The 15,751-nt window shown below is 32.8% G+C and overlaps 1 protein-coding gene across 2 annotated transcripts in view; it reads right to left on the minus strand.

Annotated features, from left to right (window-relative positions):
• Nucleotides 1–15,634, minus strand: part of LOC143257609 (macoilin) — a 38,884-nt gene extending 23,250 nt beyond the window's left edge. The window contains exons 1-2 of one of the 2 annotated variants that reach the window (XM_076516592.1): nucleotides 15,072–15,634; nucleotides 7,604–7,748 (exon numbers count right to left, since the gene is read on the minus strand). In XM_076516592.1, the coding sequence (XP_076372707.1) occupies nucleotides 7,604–7,748; nucleotides 15,072–15,151 (225 nt within the window). In that variant the 5' untranslated portion in view covers nucleotides 15,152–15,634. The remainder of the gene's footprint in view (nucleotides 1–7,603; nucleotides 7,749–15,071) is intronic. The other variant, XM_076516593.1, reaches the window with a different exon arrangement.
• Nucleotides 15,635–15,751: the final 117 nt, after the last annotated feature.

The following is a 15,751-nucleotide window of genomic DNA, read 5'->3' on the forward strand; positions in this document are numbered from 1 at the left end:
TTTATGCATGTGATTGAATGACTTAAAAATGCAATTGCATCTAACACGTCAATTTTCACAATCATTTCAGATGCTTCTTACAGTCGTCCATGTTGGCAATAATACATTGAAGCATTAATTTTCTGTATTTCAATTTTATACACTGTATAATTCCATTATCTAGTGGCTGTAGAACTGATGTTGTACATGGAGGTAGAAAGACTAAATGAACATTTGAAAGTTGAACTTTTTGGTGACAAGTTGCATTATCTATGAAAAGTAGAATATTCCTATTTTCTTGTTCCATTCCTTTGTTTAATTTCTTCAAAAATTTCTCAAATATAGCACTTGTCATCCATGCTTTATTATTCATTTTTCATTCCACAAGAAGTTAATTCTTCCTTAAATTTTTGAACAAGCACGGATTTTCACATTTACATATTACCCATCATTTCTCTAGTTTTTTATCATCAGATGCGACCAAAAGTACAGTCAACCATTCTTTTGAATAGATACCTCTGGAATACTGATGACAAAAAAAAGAACAGATTATATTTAATCAATACTTACTGTAACAAAATATATGAAAATTATTAATTAAACAAGAATTTATTAACATTTAAAGAATTAAGTAACTAAATAAAAAATTTATATTTAATCAAAAACATTTCTTCCACCTTACTCAAGTTCTAATCCTACTTGTTAATAGATGAGGTAGGTGAAAGATAGTTTTCTGTCTACGTTATGCAGGTTCCACCAAAAAGAGTCTTTTAGAAGAGAAATCTTAAAATAATGCTGCAAAATTTTGATATTTCCAGCTTGTACAGATTTCTGCCCTATGCAGTTTCCAGCTTAGATAGATTTTTACTGTTTATATTTACCCACTAGAATATGCAGAACTCTTGAATTATGTGAAATCCCTAAATATCTGTCAAAGAACCCAAGGTTACGTGAAACCTTCAGATGAGAAGGATAACATTACAAAACACACTGCTAGAATTCCAAACACACAAGTTAGTTGACTTGAAAATGAAATCAATTTCAGAATCACATAAATAATGATTTCAATGATGACTCTCACTAGGCCTAACGTACATGTAAGCAAGTTTCTCTTTCAAGAAAGATCTATGAAAACACCCTTGTCAATTCTACTATAAATTTTATTTCCAGACAGTTGACTTTTAACTTTGTCTTAATGATACTATATGTTCAACTCTCATGTGTATTTAAATCCTGCACTTTAAGTTAATTCCTTTCTTTTCACACACATACAAAAAATAAAAAAGCAACATCAACTGTTAAAAGCAACCGTTGTTAGAAAAAACCAACCACAGCATAATAAACAATAAATAAAGAAGCTTTGTCACAACCAGAATTCACTGACAAGCCAAAGCACAACATACAATTTTTGTCATCCAAACTATCACTTAGTAACAATTTACAATGTTTCCTTGTATAAAAGTATGATTCTGTTTCCCTTAAACTATGTCTCTAAAGTAGATGTCATTAATCAATGAATTTACAAATTTGTGGGCATACTGCAATTCAGTAACAGTATTATCACACTCCATTACATGTGAATGGCAGAAGATATTGATTAAACAAATACCTCTAGTCATCCCACATGAAAATAAGGCCCTATGATAAACAAACACTTTCCTTGCTTCTTTTTCACTCAATAGATAGGTAGGTAGGTAGATTTGGTGTTTTATGGCACAAAGCAACTAGGCTATCTGCACCAAACATCCAGTAAAAAGATAAAATTAAAGTTAAATAGGTAAAATTCATAAAAGGAAGTTAAGGTAAAACAAAACAAAGTTTAAAAACAAACATAAATAGCAGTAAAACCAATTTTTACATCTAATCTCCAGCAGTGAGATAAAAATTACAGTAATACAAGTTGTAAAGCACTTTCTGTATCATAATTGTAATTATCATAACTTGCCAGAAAGACTAAAAGGCAAGTTCAAAAACCACCATTAGTCCCTTGAAGTTGGTTTTTCCAGTCCTGCTTCTGAGTTATTCAACATTATGGCCTTTTTCAAAAAGTAAAGTAATAAAAGTTTTAAAAGACTTGTAGCAAAACTTCAATTATAACTTGCCAGGATGATTAACAAGTAGTTTAAACAGCAGCGTTAGTCACCTGAAGTTGGCCTTTCCAGTCCTGGTTTCGAGTTTTTGATGTTACAGCCTTTTCTAATTTCAAAGCAAACTATATGTACGTTGATTCTTAGAAGGGAATCACATTAAAAATGTCTTATGTATAAATTAAAAAACTTAAATAGCATTAAAAAGAATGGCTTTTAAAAAACTAAAAACATTTCCAAGGTAGACAGTGTCACGACTGCCAATAAAACTGTCCAACATTACGGATAGACCTTGGGACAGAACATGCTTAAAATGGTGCCGTTGTTGAGTCATAATGATGGCAAGTCAGTAAAATGTAGCTTATTGTGACCTGAGTGTTACACAGACAGCACATTGGTGCATCAATCCAAGATAATACAAAATGATGAGTTTAAAAATTGTGACCAATGCGTAGTCTAGTCAGAACAACTTCCTCTTTCAGATAACGGTAGCAAGACAGCCAAAGTCCAATAGAGGGTTTTATCTGGAAAAGTTTTTTTCACATTGCTCACTCCAAGTCAACAACTAATTGGCATGGAGCCAAGCCTTGAATGCAGGACCATAGTCCATGTATTTTTAATAAAAATAGGCAAATGGTCATGTAACCAATATATATGGTCTTGTAAAATGCCATACCTCCATGTTGTATCATAAGCCTTCTCAATATGAAAGAATACTGATACAAGATGTCATATGAGAAAGGCTTCTCTGATTAACATTTCTTCAAGTTCAATCAGGTGGTCCACAGTGGAGAGCTATCTTCAGAACCCACACTGGGTGTGCGAGAGGAGGTTGTTTCATTCAAGGAACCAAACAAGACGAGCATTAACCATCCTCTCATTGAGCAGCTGCCTGTAAAATACAGTCAGTTACTGCTGCCACACAGTCATCTACTGATGGCTAACAGACAATGGCAGGATCAAGTTCTGCAAGAGCAGTGAAAGAGGGCCAGTTTGCCTGATCCAGTTTCCACAGGACACACAGGTCAGATAGCATCGACCACGGCCAGTCTCTCTCAAAATTATAGGAATATGATCACTGTCAACACTCTAATGAAAAGAGGGAGAATAGTGAATTGGAGCAAATTGAGAGATCAATAGCAGAAAAGGACTGACTTGGTGCATGAAAATAAGTAGAACTGCTACTGAAAAGTGAAAGGTTGTGATCAAAGAGCATACACTCTACGGAGCAACCCCTTCTCTCAAAATCAGCACTTTCTCTGAGCGGATGATGTCCTTTTAAGTCTCCCAGGATTAAAAAGGGAGACAGCAACTGTTCAATGAGAGCATCAAAGTCTGATTGATCATAAGTTTCTCTAGGAGACAGATAGAGAGAACAAACAATGATGGTAAGACCAAAGGAAACACAGATGGCTATGGCCTCCAAGAGTGTGGTCAAGTGACAAAGATAGGGTGGGCACATGCTGATCAACCAAGTGTGCTACCCCCCCATGCACTCATCCATCACACAGCCTGTCATTTTTGTACAAAGAAAACCGACCAACACAGGAAAGACATACAGGATGGTAGGAAGCAACCAGAGTTTTGATATCAACCAGATTAGAATGTAAGCCTCAACAGTTCCATTGTATCAAGATGACCATTTTTATTTATGTGGAGGTGAATTGGGTGGAGAACCCTTCTGTTTATAACTACATCTTTTTTCTTTACTGTTTTTATTCGAAGGAGGTCTATCGACCTCCATGGATCCTACCCTGGGTCAATTGGGCAAGTCTTTGCTGTTGGAAGAGGATTCCAGTGACTGAGGGCATGAATGAATGATCATTTTGTATCTTGGGGTGGGAGAAGAAGATGTATCTAAGGAAATGCCTTTACCCAGAACCTAAAGATATGGATCTTGCAGTTTGTTGGAATGTATGTAAGGGACAGAGATTAGTGTTGAAGTTGATTCATCAACTTTTTAACTATGGAGATCAAAAGACTTTTCATTTGGTTTGAGAATGATTCTTTTAAACATACAGCAAGATCTGTCTGCACTCTCATTGTAGTAGGGGAACAAAGTGCATCAGCATATGTCCAAGATGAAGTGGTGGACTGCAACATTCAAACCTCAGGGTAAGTAATGTTTTGAATCATCTTCAAATGCTGCACCTCTTTTTCTTCCAACCATTTAGGACAGGTGAAAGTCATTGTGACTGATGCAATGAAGGTCTGTTTCACACTCGTAGGCATCGTGGTCCTTGCCACAGCAACAAGCACATGTCAAGGAACCACGACATGATGTCTTTGAGTGACTGAACTGCTGACACTGGACACATCTGAGAGGGTTTGGAATGTATGACTGTACCTTGCAATTAAGATAACCTGGTCGGCATCATAATTCCATCTTTGAGAGTGGAGATATGTCTCACTGCAGAAACTCCTTGGGTGAGGAAACCAGCAAGAATCTCTGACTCAAGGATGTTCTTCAAATTCCTCTCAACAATAACTCCTTGTGATGAATTCAAAGTAGCATTAGGTGTAACCTCAATAGGTATATCCCCAATTGCCTTTGAATGCAAGAGGAGTTCACTGTGATGAGATGTGGATGTTTCCACCAATATGTCACCAGAACGAAGCTTCTTTACTGACTTTGGAGAGCCACCATGTCCCTCTAGTTCCTTCTGAATGAAAAAGGAAAACATCTGCCCTAAATGCTTGTCTAAAAGAGAATGTAGTATAAGAAAATGAGGTACAATAGATGTTGAACATTGCTGCTCAGAATCTTCAAGATGTAGTCATTTACTTATGGACTGTTTTTTCACTATTTTATTTAAATTTTTACTTGAAGGATCCATAAAAAAAAGGAATATTTCAGTGGTCATTGACCCCACCCACCATGGAGCCCTACAAGGTGATGCACAACAATGCTAAACAAGGACACTGCAGCAATGCCAGGGTTTCTTGAGCACTATACCAAAACACCAGCATCAGATACAATGTCCACAACACCTGTTGAGAACACCAAACACTGGTATTTGGTTGACCCTAGCCCAAGTGAACCAGCTGATTGACCCAAGTGGGAGCCACCCCAAGGCCACCCATCTACAGGATTTCAAGGCTAAAGTGGTGTGTTAGGGTTGGGCCCCTCAACCACCAGAATCCATGGCAAACATGTGGGTGAATGTTTGGACCCCAGGGAAAGTAAACTGAAAGAACAGAACATTCCATGGGAGGTACCTTCACCACGTACTGGAATCCACACTGAAGGATCACTCAAAAGAATTGGAAATGGTTTCAAAATTACATAAAAAACTTTTGTTTTTAAGATAAGTAACTCAAAAAAATGTTGTAGTTACTGCTTTTTGTGACCAAGTTCACCAGAGATTTACATATAAAGAAAGGACATATATAAAACTGAAATAGCTGGGTAGAATGTGCTGTAATTTTTTGTGAAACTAGGTGATGATACATCTGGCATTAGAAACCCAAGAACTTACCAAAACCCTTTTGCCCCAGCAGCTTAAAGTGCATGTTCCACAATGTTTTTGAATGTTATTTTCAAATGTTATCAAATAACATTTTTCCTACTTACGTCAATGAGGCTGGTATCAAAATCTAGTTTATAATTTAAAATTATATGTTTTAACTTCTTAACCTAAAAAAAAGAAATGTAAAGAAAAAAATGCTGAGTATCAGTGTTTGTGTGTCACATAACACATCCAGTTGTTTTATTGCTCAGTTTCTATTTTATTTTGCCCACCATACAATATGTACAAGCATCTAATGAATTAGAAACTCAAATTTGAGACGTAGACAAGCTAAATATAAAATAAGAACCTCCTACCTCTATGATTTCTGAAACATCAATGTATTTAGCAAATCTACAAGAGTGGCTCCACCCTTGAAATCAATCATTTGAAAGTTCTTAAGTACCATCTGCAACTAAGTAGCTCAAGCTTACAACCATTATCCCCTTTACATAATTCTGACAGTTGTTTATAAGTAGCTTGAAGGTGAAAGTAAAAATTTTGACAAAACTATAGAAGTGTTATCAACAAGTCATTGCTCTGAATAAGAATGGGACTGTTTACAACCCACATACACTTTATTTAGCAACCCTACTACATTAGAGATTTTTAAGGAAACTAATACAGTAACTTAATAATTTTTTTGTTTTTTAAAAGTTAATGTTTGAAGCCTACAAAATTTACCATCTCTACACTCTCCACCCGTAAGACTAAATGACGCTTGGCATGTTAGATGCACAAGCACTTTATCTCGTAACACTAGTACACATGTGAAATAAATGTTTTTTCTGTGTACATCTCACTTACTAAGAAATATAAATAAATTTTAAATATTTATGAGTAAACTGTAATATGTATATTTATATACACATGTAATGTACAGTAGTCAATATATTGTTGTTGTTTTTAGTATACTTGTATAATATTTACATTTGTATTTTGTAGACCAATACATAGTTAGGCTTCCTACATCTATGTTATCTAATCTGCTAAACTGAGGTAAATTTAAAAACCACATTATACAACATTTGAAACTTAAGAACTTCAAATCACAAGGATGGAAAGTTTTATAAGTGCCCAAATAATACCTTCATACACTTAGGTTGCAAAATTCCACAAACCTACAATGTTTATTTAACCAGCACAATGCTAAACCACATAATAAATGTTTTTAAACATTCTAACTGCAATTTTATTACTCTGGGAAATTTCTTTTGTAAATGTTGTAAAAAACACAAATCACTTAGTTCAACATTGTGTTCTTGGAACAATGGTATGTATGAATGAAACTTTCCTGTTTTACATATGCATTGTTGCTCTCAAGGGTGTCATATCATAGTTAACATGTGCAAAGATGGGTTAAAACATGAGTAAAGATGGTTGATGACAAACTTTATTTACAATGGATTTCAACTTTGGAAATTGAAAATAAAATAAACACAGAAAATATGTGAAACATGTTTAACAGTTGAAACTTTCATGGTTTGTACTTTGAATGAACAATAAATGAAGAAAAAAGGACACAGCTGCTCATTTATTTTTTCTGATTTTACAATTTTTCTTTTCATTATAGTTGACAAGTTTTCTACAGGATGAAGAATCAATATGCATAATAAAAGATAAAATATAAAATTTTACTGCATTTAAGAGGTTTTAAAGATTATAGAAATGACATCTGAGATTCAGACAAAGAAAAGTATATTTAATCTTAAAAAGAAAAAATCATACTAGTTTAAAATGAACAATCGATACTGTCACAGACAAATGTTAGTAAAAATACTTCACTGCAAATTTTATGATACGTTTAATATATTAAAAGTTAGTAGTATGTAAACTACAATAAGTAAAAATGGTGATGAGGTCAGTCCCATGCACCAAGCTCTTGGTGAGAGAGTTAAGTTCTATTCTCTTAAATGACAACACCTTAACAAGTAGTTTTTTGCTTATGTTTTAAAGTTAAGGTCTTTATATTATAATAGCAATTGGTTTATCTTTTTTTTCGTTAATATTTTAAAGATAATGCCTTACCAGACCCTGATACTTGAAGGAGTCATAAACACTGCGAAGAAGCAACCAGAATGGCCACAAATATTCAAATCGAAACTCCAAGATGAAGTCTGCCAAAAGTACAAGTGCCCATACCAACAGGAATTTGAGATACAAGAAAGTGCTGCTATAAAGATTGTATAAAAGAAAACATAAATCAATTTTAAAATATCAAATAATGAAATAATCTACCTAGATGAGCTTAATATGAAGATAAAAAAAAAATTCCTTCAAATAAAATTGTGAAAAAATATATAAATTTCATAATCTTTTAGCAAATAAATTTTTATTATTATTCTATTGGTTTTTGTTATAATTTCATACAAAGCTACACAAGGGCTATCTGTGCTCTATTTGTATTAAGAAACATTAACAAATTTCAACTTTCTTTTCCTCGTCTTTCTACTATACCAATATTCATAATTTGTTAAAAAAAAATAAGATAGGTTTAAAACTGTAGTTTTCTGAAGGATGGGTGTGCAAAGACAGCCTTAAATAATCAAGGGTTGTTGACATATCTTTTCTTTCAACTCATCCCCTCTATCTTGTCTTACTACAACATGAACATCTTCCAACAATCCACCTTTTTTCTCTTTCAATTAATATTTTACTTCCTTTCTACCAAACCAAAACAATTCAGACATCTTCCTTTTTTTTCTGACTTTCCACCATCATCTTTTAACTGTCCTGTTTTCATCTATATCATCCAGTATCCTTATACATTTTTTTTTCATCCACAAAAAACATCAAGCAACCTCATCCTTTCTCCTATCTTTAAATCATATCTTGCCTTTCAACAAATCCCCCCCCTTTTACTTTCTTACCACACCAACATCTTTCAACTATCATCCTTTGACCAATTTTTTTTACCAAACCAGCATCTTTCAGATAGCAAAATTAGTTCTATTTCTTTTTACCACATCAAATTATGTCAAATGTATCCTTTTGTTCTGTTTGTTGCCAAACAACACATTTCAACTATTCTACTATACCAACATTTTTCAGCTGTTTTTACTCTCTATATCACACCAATCCTGACTACACAGAAATTATATCAATTCCATTTCACCCTCCTGTCCATCTGTTTACCATGTTAGCATCTTTCTCAATTCTTAGTACTTTAATTTGTTAAAGTTTATTACAAACACTTCAAACTTTATACCTTTCTTCTACTTGCTAATCCGCTACACCATTACCTGTATGACATTGTTAAAAATTATTATAACTTTCTTTCATCTCTTGACCCTCACTTTTAACACATTAGACTTTTCCTCAATTTTGTTTTATAATTTCATGCAAAACTACCTGAAGCCTATCTAAGCTAGTTGTCTAAAATTTAGCAGTGAGAGACTAGAAGGAAGGCAACATGTTAATACCACCCATCACTAATTCTTGGACTACTCTTTTACCAAAGAATGGTGGGACTGACCATTATATTATAATTTCTGCACGACTGAAAGGGTCAACATTTTTGGTGGAATGGAGATTTCAACCAACAACTCTCAGATAAGTTGAATGTCCTAACCACCTGGCCATAGCTTCTTTAATTATTCCTTCTGGTTCCTTCATTTATTCATTATTTGCACTGTCACTTCTGTAGGTTGAATGACCCCCTCTTACCCCAATCCATCTGTTTTTAGCTGCATATTCTCTACTTTATAAACTGGATAATCAAGTGTAACTGATCACTAATCATCACATGTAAAAGAAGTATTAAACAGAGTCAGTGTTTAAACAAACAAAATAAAAACAATTTGTTCCTCTAAGAATCACTTAAACTGAAATTGAATTAGTTTTCCACTACATACATATATTTTACACATTACATAAACACTGTTTGTTTGTGGTTAAGCACAAAACTACACAATGGCCTATGCAAACTCTGATAAACCAGAGTGCAAGGTAAAGTTCATGTGAAGAATAAAAAATACTATTGTTTACCTTACAATTTATATATTGGAAGTGCATATCTTTTTTTTTCTTTTTTAATGTCCCTGTATTATGTATCTTGTATTTACTCTCCTGTACCATAAACTTGTTAAAACAGAAATAAGAAACAACACAAACATTTTATAAATCTGACAACAAACTCATAACAGCATATAAAACTTCACTCTGTAAAATATTGTAGCATGTGCACTTTGATCCCCACCTATACATTTAGGGTTAAAGAGCATCTTTCAAATGCACTGAAAAAAAAAACTGCTATTTTGAAAAGTGAATTAAAAACCATTTGTAATCCAACTTGTAGATAAATGTTTTAATTATTCTTAAAATTTGAGATTCATTATCAAACTTTGCTGATCTAAGAAATGAATGTGTAATTATTAACAGTGTATGATTTCTTTGAAGGGTTCAGATTTGTTATGACTTGAATAATGTGCATGGTATAGCCATTTTTTTTTTATTAGAATGTTCTGTAAATTTGCTTTTTTGGTATAAAGAAATAGGCACTCAGAGCAGATGTTATATTCTTTATTGAGAAAACTGAGTATAAGGTTATGTTTAAATAAATTTAAAGTAAATCTGTTGAGTCCAGTATGTAAGTCTGTATTTGTTGTTTTTAACAACATTTGTTTATCACAAAAATCATCTAATCTGCTGATTTAGATACAAAAAAAGAAGAAGATAATTTTGTTTTTCTGTTTCTCAAGTAAAATTAATATTAGGGTGTTTCAAAGTTAAATAATCTACAAATTGCTTAATGTGTGTATACACCCTTGTGCAAATTAATTGAAACAAATGATCATTTTACAATATTTTCAGCATGGCAGCCAGTGTAGGCTCGCTGGACCTGCTGATTTTCTTTAATAGTCATTTATTCACACAGACGACGTCATTAGCTGTGTTTTTTTTATCCCAATCTATTTTTGGGATATATGACGAAATTTTGAGGAATATTACGTCATTCGAATTTGCGTTAGAAGGGCAAGGAGACCAGTCAAAAAACAACTTCTTACCTACTCAATAAAAAAAAAAACGGTATCAATGGAGTCTGAAATACAAGAACTAGATGCAAGAACAATGGAGGAAGGTGTTATTCAGTGACTAGACTCATTTCTTTGTGCAGGGTCAAAGAAGTCTGCATGTTTGCAGATCTCCAAGTGAGAAACTTCGAGAATCTCACATCAATCAGTTCGTAAAACATCCCTTGAAGAAGATGTTTTGGGGCTTTTTCAGCTACTATGGCATCGGAGGCTTACATATCGTAGAAGGTATGATGCAAGGACCACAGTACATCGAAGTTTTACAGAGAAGAGTCATTCCAGAAGTGAAAAAGATATTTCCAGATGGATCTGGCATTTTTCAGCAAGATCTGGCTCTGTGCCACACATCAAAACTTATGAAGAATTTTATGACTACAACGCGAATAAAGGTGCTGGACTGGCTTGGAAACTCTCCGGATTTAAATCCTATGGAAAATCTTTGGGTGATTTGTAAAGAAAGACTTCGGGTAAAAGACTATACTACGAAAGATAAGCTAATTGAGGCCATAACTGAGGTGTGGTACCACGATCCAAAAATTAGTAAAGATTGCAGTCAACTCGTGGACTTGATGTCAAAGCAGATTAATGATCTTCTGAAAAAAAAAAACTTATTACTTTACACAAGAAAACTTAAATTAGAACAATTTTTGAGTCCATTCCTCAAAGAACATACATAGTTAAGCACAGCATGAGGTAAGTTAAAACTGTTTACCATAAACTTTTCAATATCCCACTGAGTGATTTATTGTTTGTTGCTGCATTTCTACAAGGTTCAAAGAGCAATAAAAGAAAGTTAAATAAAAGAAGCTGTGAAAAGTGGAAACTTGTATAACTGTAATTGTTTGTTATAACCTGCAGTAATTTTAGAAAAAAATATATATTTTTAACCTTACTTCACATTTTTTCACTTTCATTACATATTATTTTGTTACAGTTAGTGTTATGGTAGAGAACATATGAGAAATTATAAAATGTTACCAAAATAAAACAACTAATGTTCATTCAAGAGGTTCTAGAGAGTATGGAAATGAAATATAAAAACTAAGATAAACAGAAATATTTTTATTCTTAATGTAAAAACCACCTAGCACTCATACTGATTCAGTAAATCTTACAATAAATATTTTCATAAATTTTTTTCATTATCACAGACTTTTCACATTTACTAAATTCACACTGTTTCAGGACAATAAGTTTGGGATTACAATAAAAATTAATTTTTCAACGTGGATTGTGAGTCCAATAGAGAAACCTGTTCATATAGGGTTAAATGTTCATAAATGTGTATTTTCAATCTTAATTTGTGTTTTCTTTTCGACCATTTTCTTCAATATAAAAACATGTCTTAGTTACATGTAATAATGTTTTAAACTATTTCATAAAAAGTTAAAAGATGCTTGATTAAGACAGAAATTGATATAACTCAGCCATTTGTACCAGGATCAATAGCCTAAAACTTCCCACTTCTGATGGCCACTCTGTAGTAAATATATGTATTTCACTATTAAGAATTATCACTTATAAATAACAAAATCTTACGGGTCAATGGAAGCCGCTTAGCCTAATACTTGTGTCAATTAATCACAGATATAGGAATGAGGGAAGAACATGTGTAAGTTACTTGGTTTGCATTTTATTAATATCACAAGTTAGCAATTACTTATTACTACTATCAAAACTACACCACAGATGATTGTTGAGTCTAGCTGGCTGGCCAATAGGAATAACTGCCATGGAAACCAAGCATTTTGAAGCAACTATCTTGCTATCCAGGGGGTCAAGTGGAAAGTTCCGTTTTTTTTGGTTTTTTTTTAACCATTCAGGAAAGTTAAAACTGCATATTCCTTACAATTTTTTTTACTAAACCAAAATATAATTTGGGAAAGATGAGTAATTGATCATACATTTTATGTCAACAACAATTTCTGTGAGTAATATGAACAAAAACAAATTTACATTCTGAAACTCAGCATGGTAAATGTCTCTAACTTCAAAATCAACAGTGATGTTTCAAGGAATACTACCCTGTGTAACATCATCAGTGATATGTAACCTATTATTTTTGTTTTAATCACTCAACAGTTTTTTAATCAAATATTTATCTTTTTTTATATGTTTCCACTCTTGTACTTCGATGTCACCTTTCTAACAAGTTAATGAACTTTTATGAAAATTAAGGATTAGAGCAGAAAATCAATCCAGGAGAATGACAACAACAGAAACATGAATTTTGACAAATAGATAAAGTAACTGTAAATTACACAATAAACACTGAGATTGACCACATGATGTGAATTTGGGAGAATCAGGAGATGGGCATTATTATTCAGAGAGGGATGCAACCACATCCCTTGCTCTCTCTCCTCCCTATTTTTTCACGCTATTCTCCCTTTATTGGTGCATTATCATGAAGCACAAAAGAGAATTATAAAATCAACATAGCACTGATTAGCAAAACAATACCACAAACCACAATTATAGTAACTTTTAGTCCAAATCTTACAACATAAGAGACTGAAATGTATCTATACTCAGCAATAAGAGCCTGTCAATTTCCTTCTGAAATGTATACACTGACAATGTTTTTCTAGTAAATATGCAATCATAACCAGCAACTTGCTAAATTATTAGCATTAATATTGAACCTGACTTGCATATAATATTTCAAGTTATGCCTACAGGGATCTACTGATAGAAACTTTTGTTTTTTGTTAAAGATTCCTTTCATTTGAGTGAGATCACCCTGTAAGTGTTTTTTCTTTACACAGTTTCTTCCATTTTATCAATGTTTGCAAGCTTAACATATGGACAACTAAGGGCCATTTGGTTCTCCAAGGCTGTCCCTGCACATCCATCCTTTAGAAAAACAAACAAAAAACTGTTATTCACAAATTCCCCTCTTATAAAAAACAAAGTGAAGCTCTCGTCTTCACTGTTTCTGACAGTAAACCATTTTATGTCATCAACCCTGTTAGAAAAATAAAACTGTCTCAAGTGAACCCAAGCACACCTTTTTCAGACCTTAAACTTTCATCCTATAATCTTGAGAATACGGGACAAACAAGATTTTATACTATCAATACCCCAAATAATATTACATACCTAAATAAAATCACCTCTTTCCCTTCTTTTCTCAAAATAAGGTTTTTAGATTTTACCATAACTCTGTAAGATAACCCTTCCATCCTCCAAAATCAATTTAGTGGTCCTCCTCTGTGCCATTTCCAAAGTTTATACAAAAACTTTTTTACAGATAGACACCAAACTATGCAATGTCCCAAATGAAATACAGCTAGTTAGACCTCTTTTTATCCTGTTATCAAGGTCTACAAATATATCATAAAATATTGCCTTAATGGCTAGAGCTAGTTATCTATAAATCTTAAATCTTCTTATTCGATCATACTGTTGAGTAGGTACTAATCTAATGGGTAATCCAAATACATTACTGTACATTTACTATAAGGTAACTAGCTGATAAATTTATCAACTGATCTACATTACCCTATTTTATCTCAAAATCTTCAATGCAACTAGAAATACCTGAAGATTTCAATACCATTTGCAAACTGAATTAGTGTTTTTAATTATGTTCCTTTAACATAAAAATGCAAAGCATCAAACAATGACCCAAAAATTGTTATAAAGGCTCACTTTTGCTTCTTCTCAAAAACAAGTGTGAACCTGAAAGCGTTGTTTATAGTATCATGTTTTTTCATGTTCATGCTTTGGTTAACACACCCACTACTAATATAAACACTGGCCTAGATTTTTACATTAAATAATTACATAAAATTAATGTACAACATTAGTTCTAAATTAAAACACTAATTAAAAACATATATTTTTCAATATATTATAAAGTTTAGTATGAAAATCAAAATTATTAATAGATTAAACAAGTTACTCTGTTCATGTTCTGTGACATGTATAGAGTACAAAAAAACCGAACAGCTAAGTGCAAGTTGAGAATACCAGGACTGCAGTACAGCAGTGTTTACAAATATTAATCTATTTATTTTCTAGTTATTGAACTACACTTTAAAAAAGCAACTGTAAACCGAACAATTATTTCACATACTTTATGATATTTTAGTATACGATAATAAAACGTTTATTACAACGTCTCACAGATTGAAACCAGAGAACAAACTTTTAATTTTAAAGCTAAACTTGTTATGTAACTTTACTCAAGTTACTGTCTTAACTTGCAAATAAAACACGTATTCATTCCGTCTTATTCATAGGCCTAATAACGTATTTCTTTGGAAATTATTTACAAGCTATCTAGTCATATTTTTCCATTACGGAAAGAATATTTTATAGTATATTCCTTATTCATTGTAGTTTTAAGCGAGAATCATGACAGCTAATTAAACTAAGCATAGAACTTAAATATGGTGCGTTAGGCCTAACGTAACAAGCCTTCACGCTCCTTTTTTTCTACTATCCTACTTTACTACCTTCCGTAAATGCTTTCTGCGATCTTCGTCCTTTTCACTGGGCGCCTTATTTTACTGCAATCGGCATTGCGTCTCTTCATATTCTTTGATGCCTCTTTTAAAATACAAAAAGATTTTGTACAATGTTTCTTTGAACTAATGGTTCATTTACAAATGATTTAATATATGACAAAAAAAGACACAAGTTTTACACGTCTTTGCAAAACCCTAAGCCACTTTTTTTGTTTTCGTCGAGGCAATAAGGATGTAAACACCATGCGCATGTCAATATGACGTCAGAAAAGTCGATCGGAATAGAAATTTTGCGTCTTCTTGCTGGTTTAAAGAGCTTTGCTATCAAGGGACCTCGTTCACTTAGCGTCGTCCAACTATATTCTCGATTCAGCATCATGTTTTATAAATGTCAAACTCGATATCTGGGTGTTCTGTAAAATTCAATACGTATTTTAACTTTCTTTCAAAATTTGCTTTTCGTTTCGTATGCTATGCACAAAGATGAATGATTATTGTAAATTTTAAGAGTAATAGAGATAAGTCAAGAACCTTATAAACCTGTTATCCCCAGTGGCACGGCGGCAAGTCTAAAGATTTATAACTAACACTAAAAACCTAGTTTTGATACCTGTTTTTAGCACAGCACAGATAACCCATTGTGTAGTTTTGGGTTTAACTAAAAAATA

The sequence above is a fragment of the Tachypleus tridentatus genome, chromosome 7 (genome assembly GCF_004210375.1).
Source record: "Tachypleus tridentatus isolate NWPU-2018 chromosome 7, ASM421037v1, whole genome shotgun sequence".
Lineage (NCBI taxonomy): Eukaryota > Metazoa > Arthropoda > Merostomata > Xiphosura > Limulidae > Tachypleus > Tachypleus tridentatus.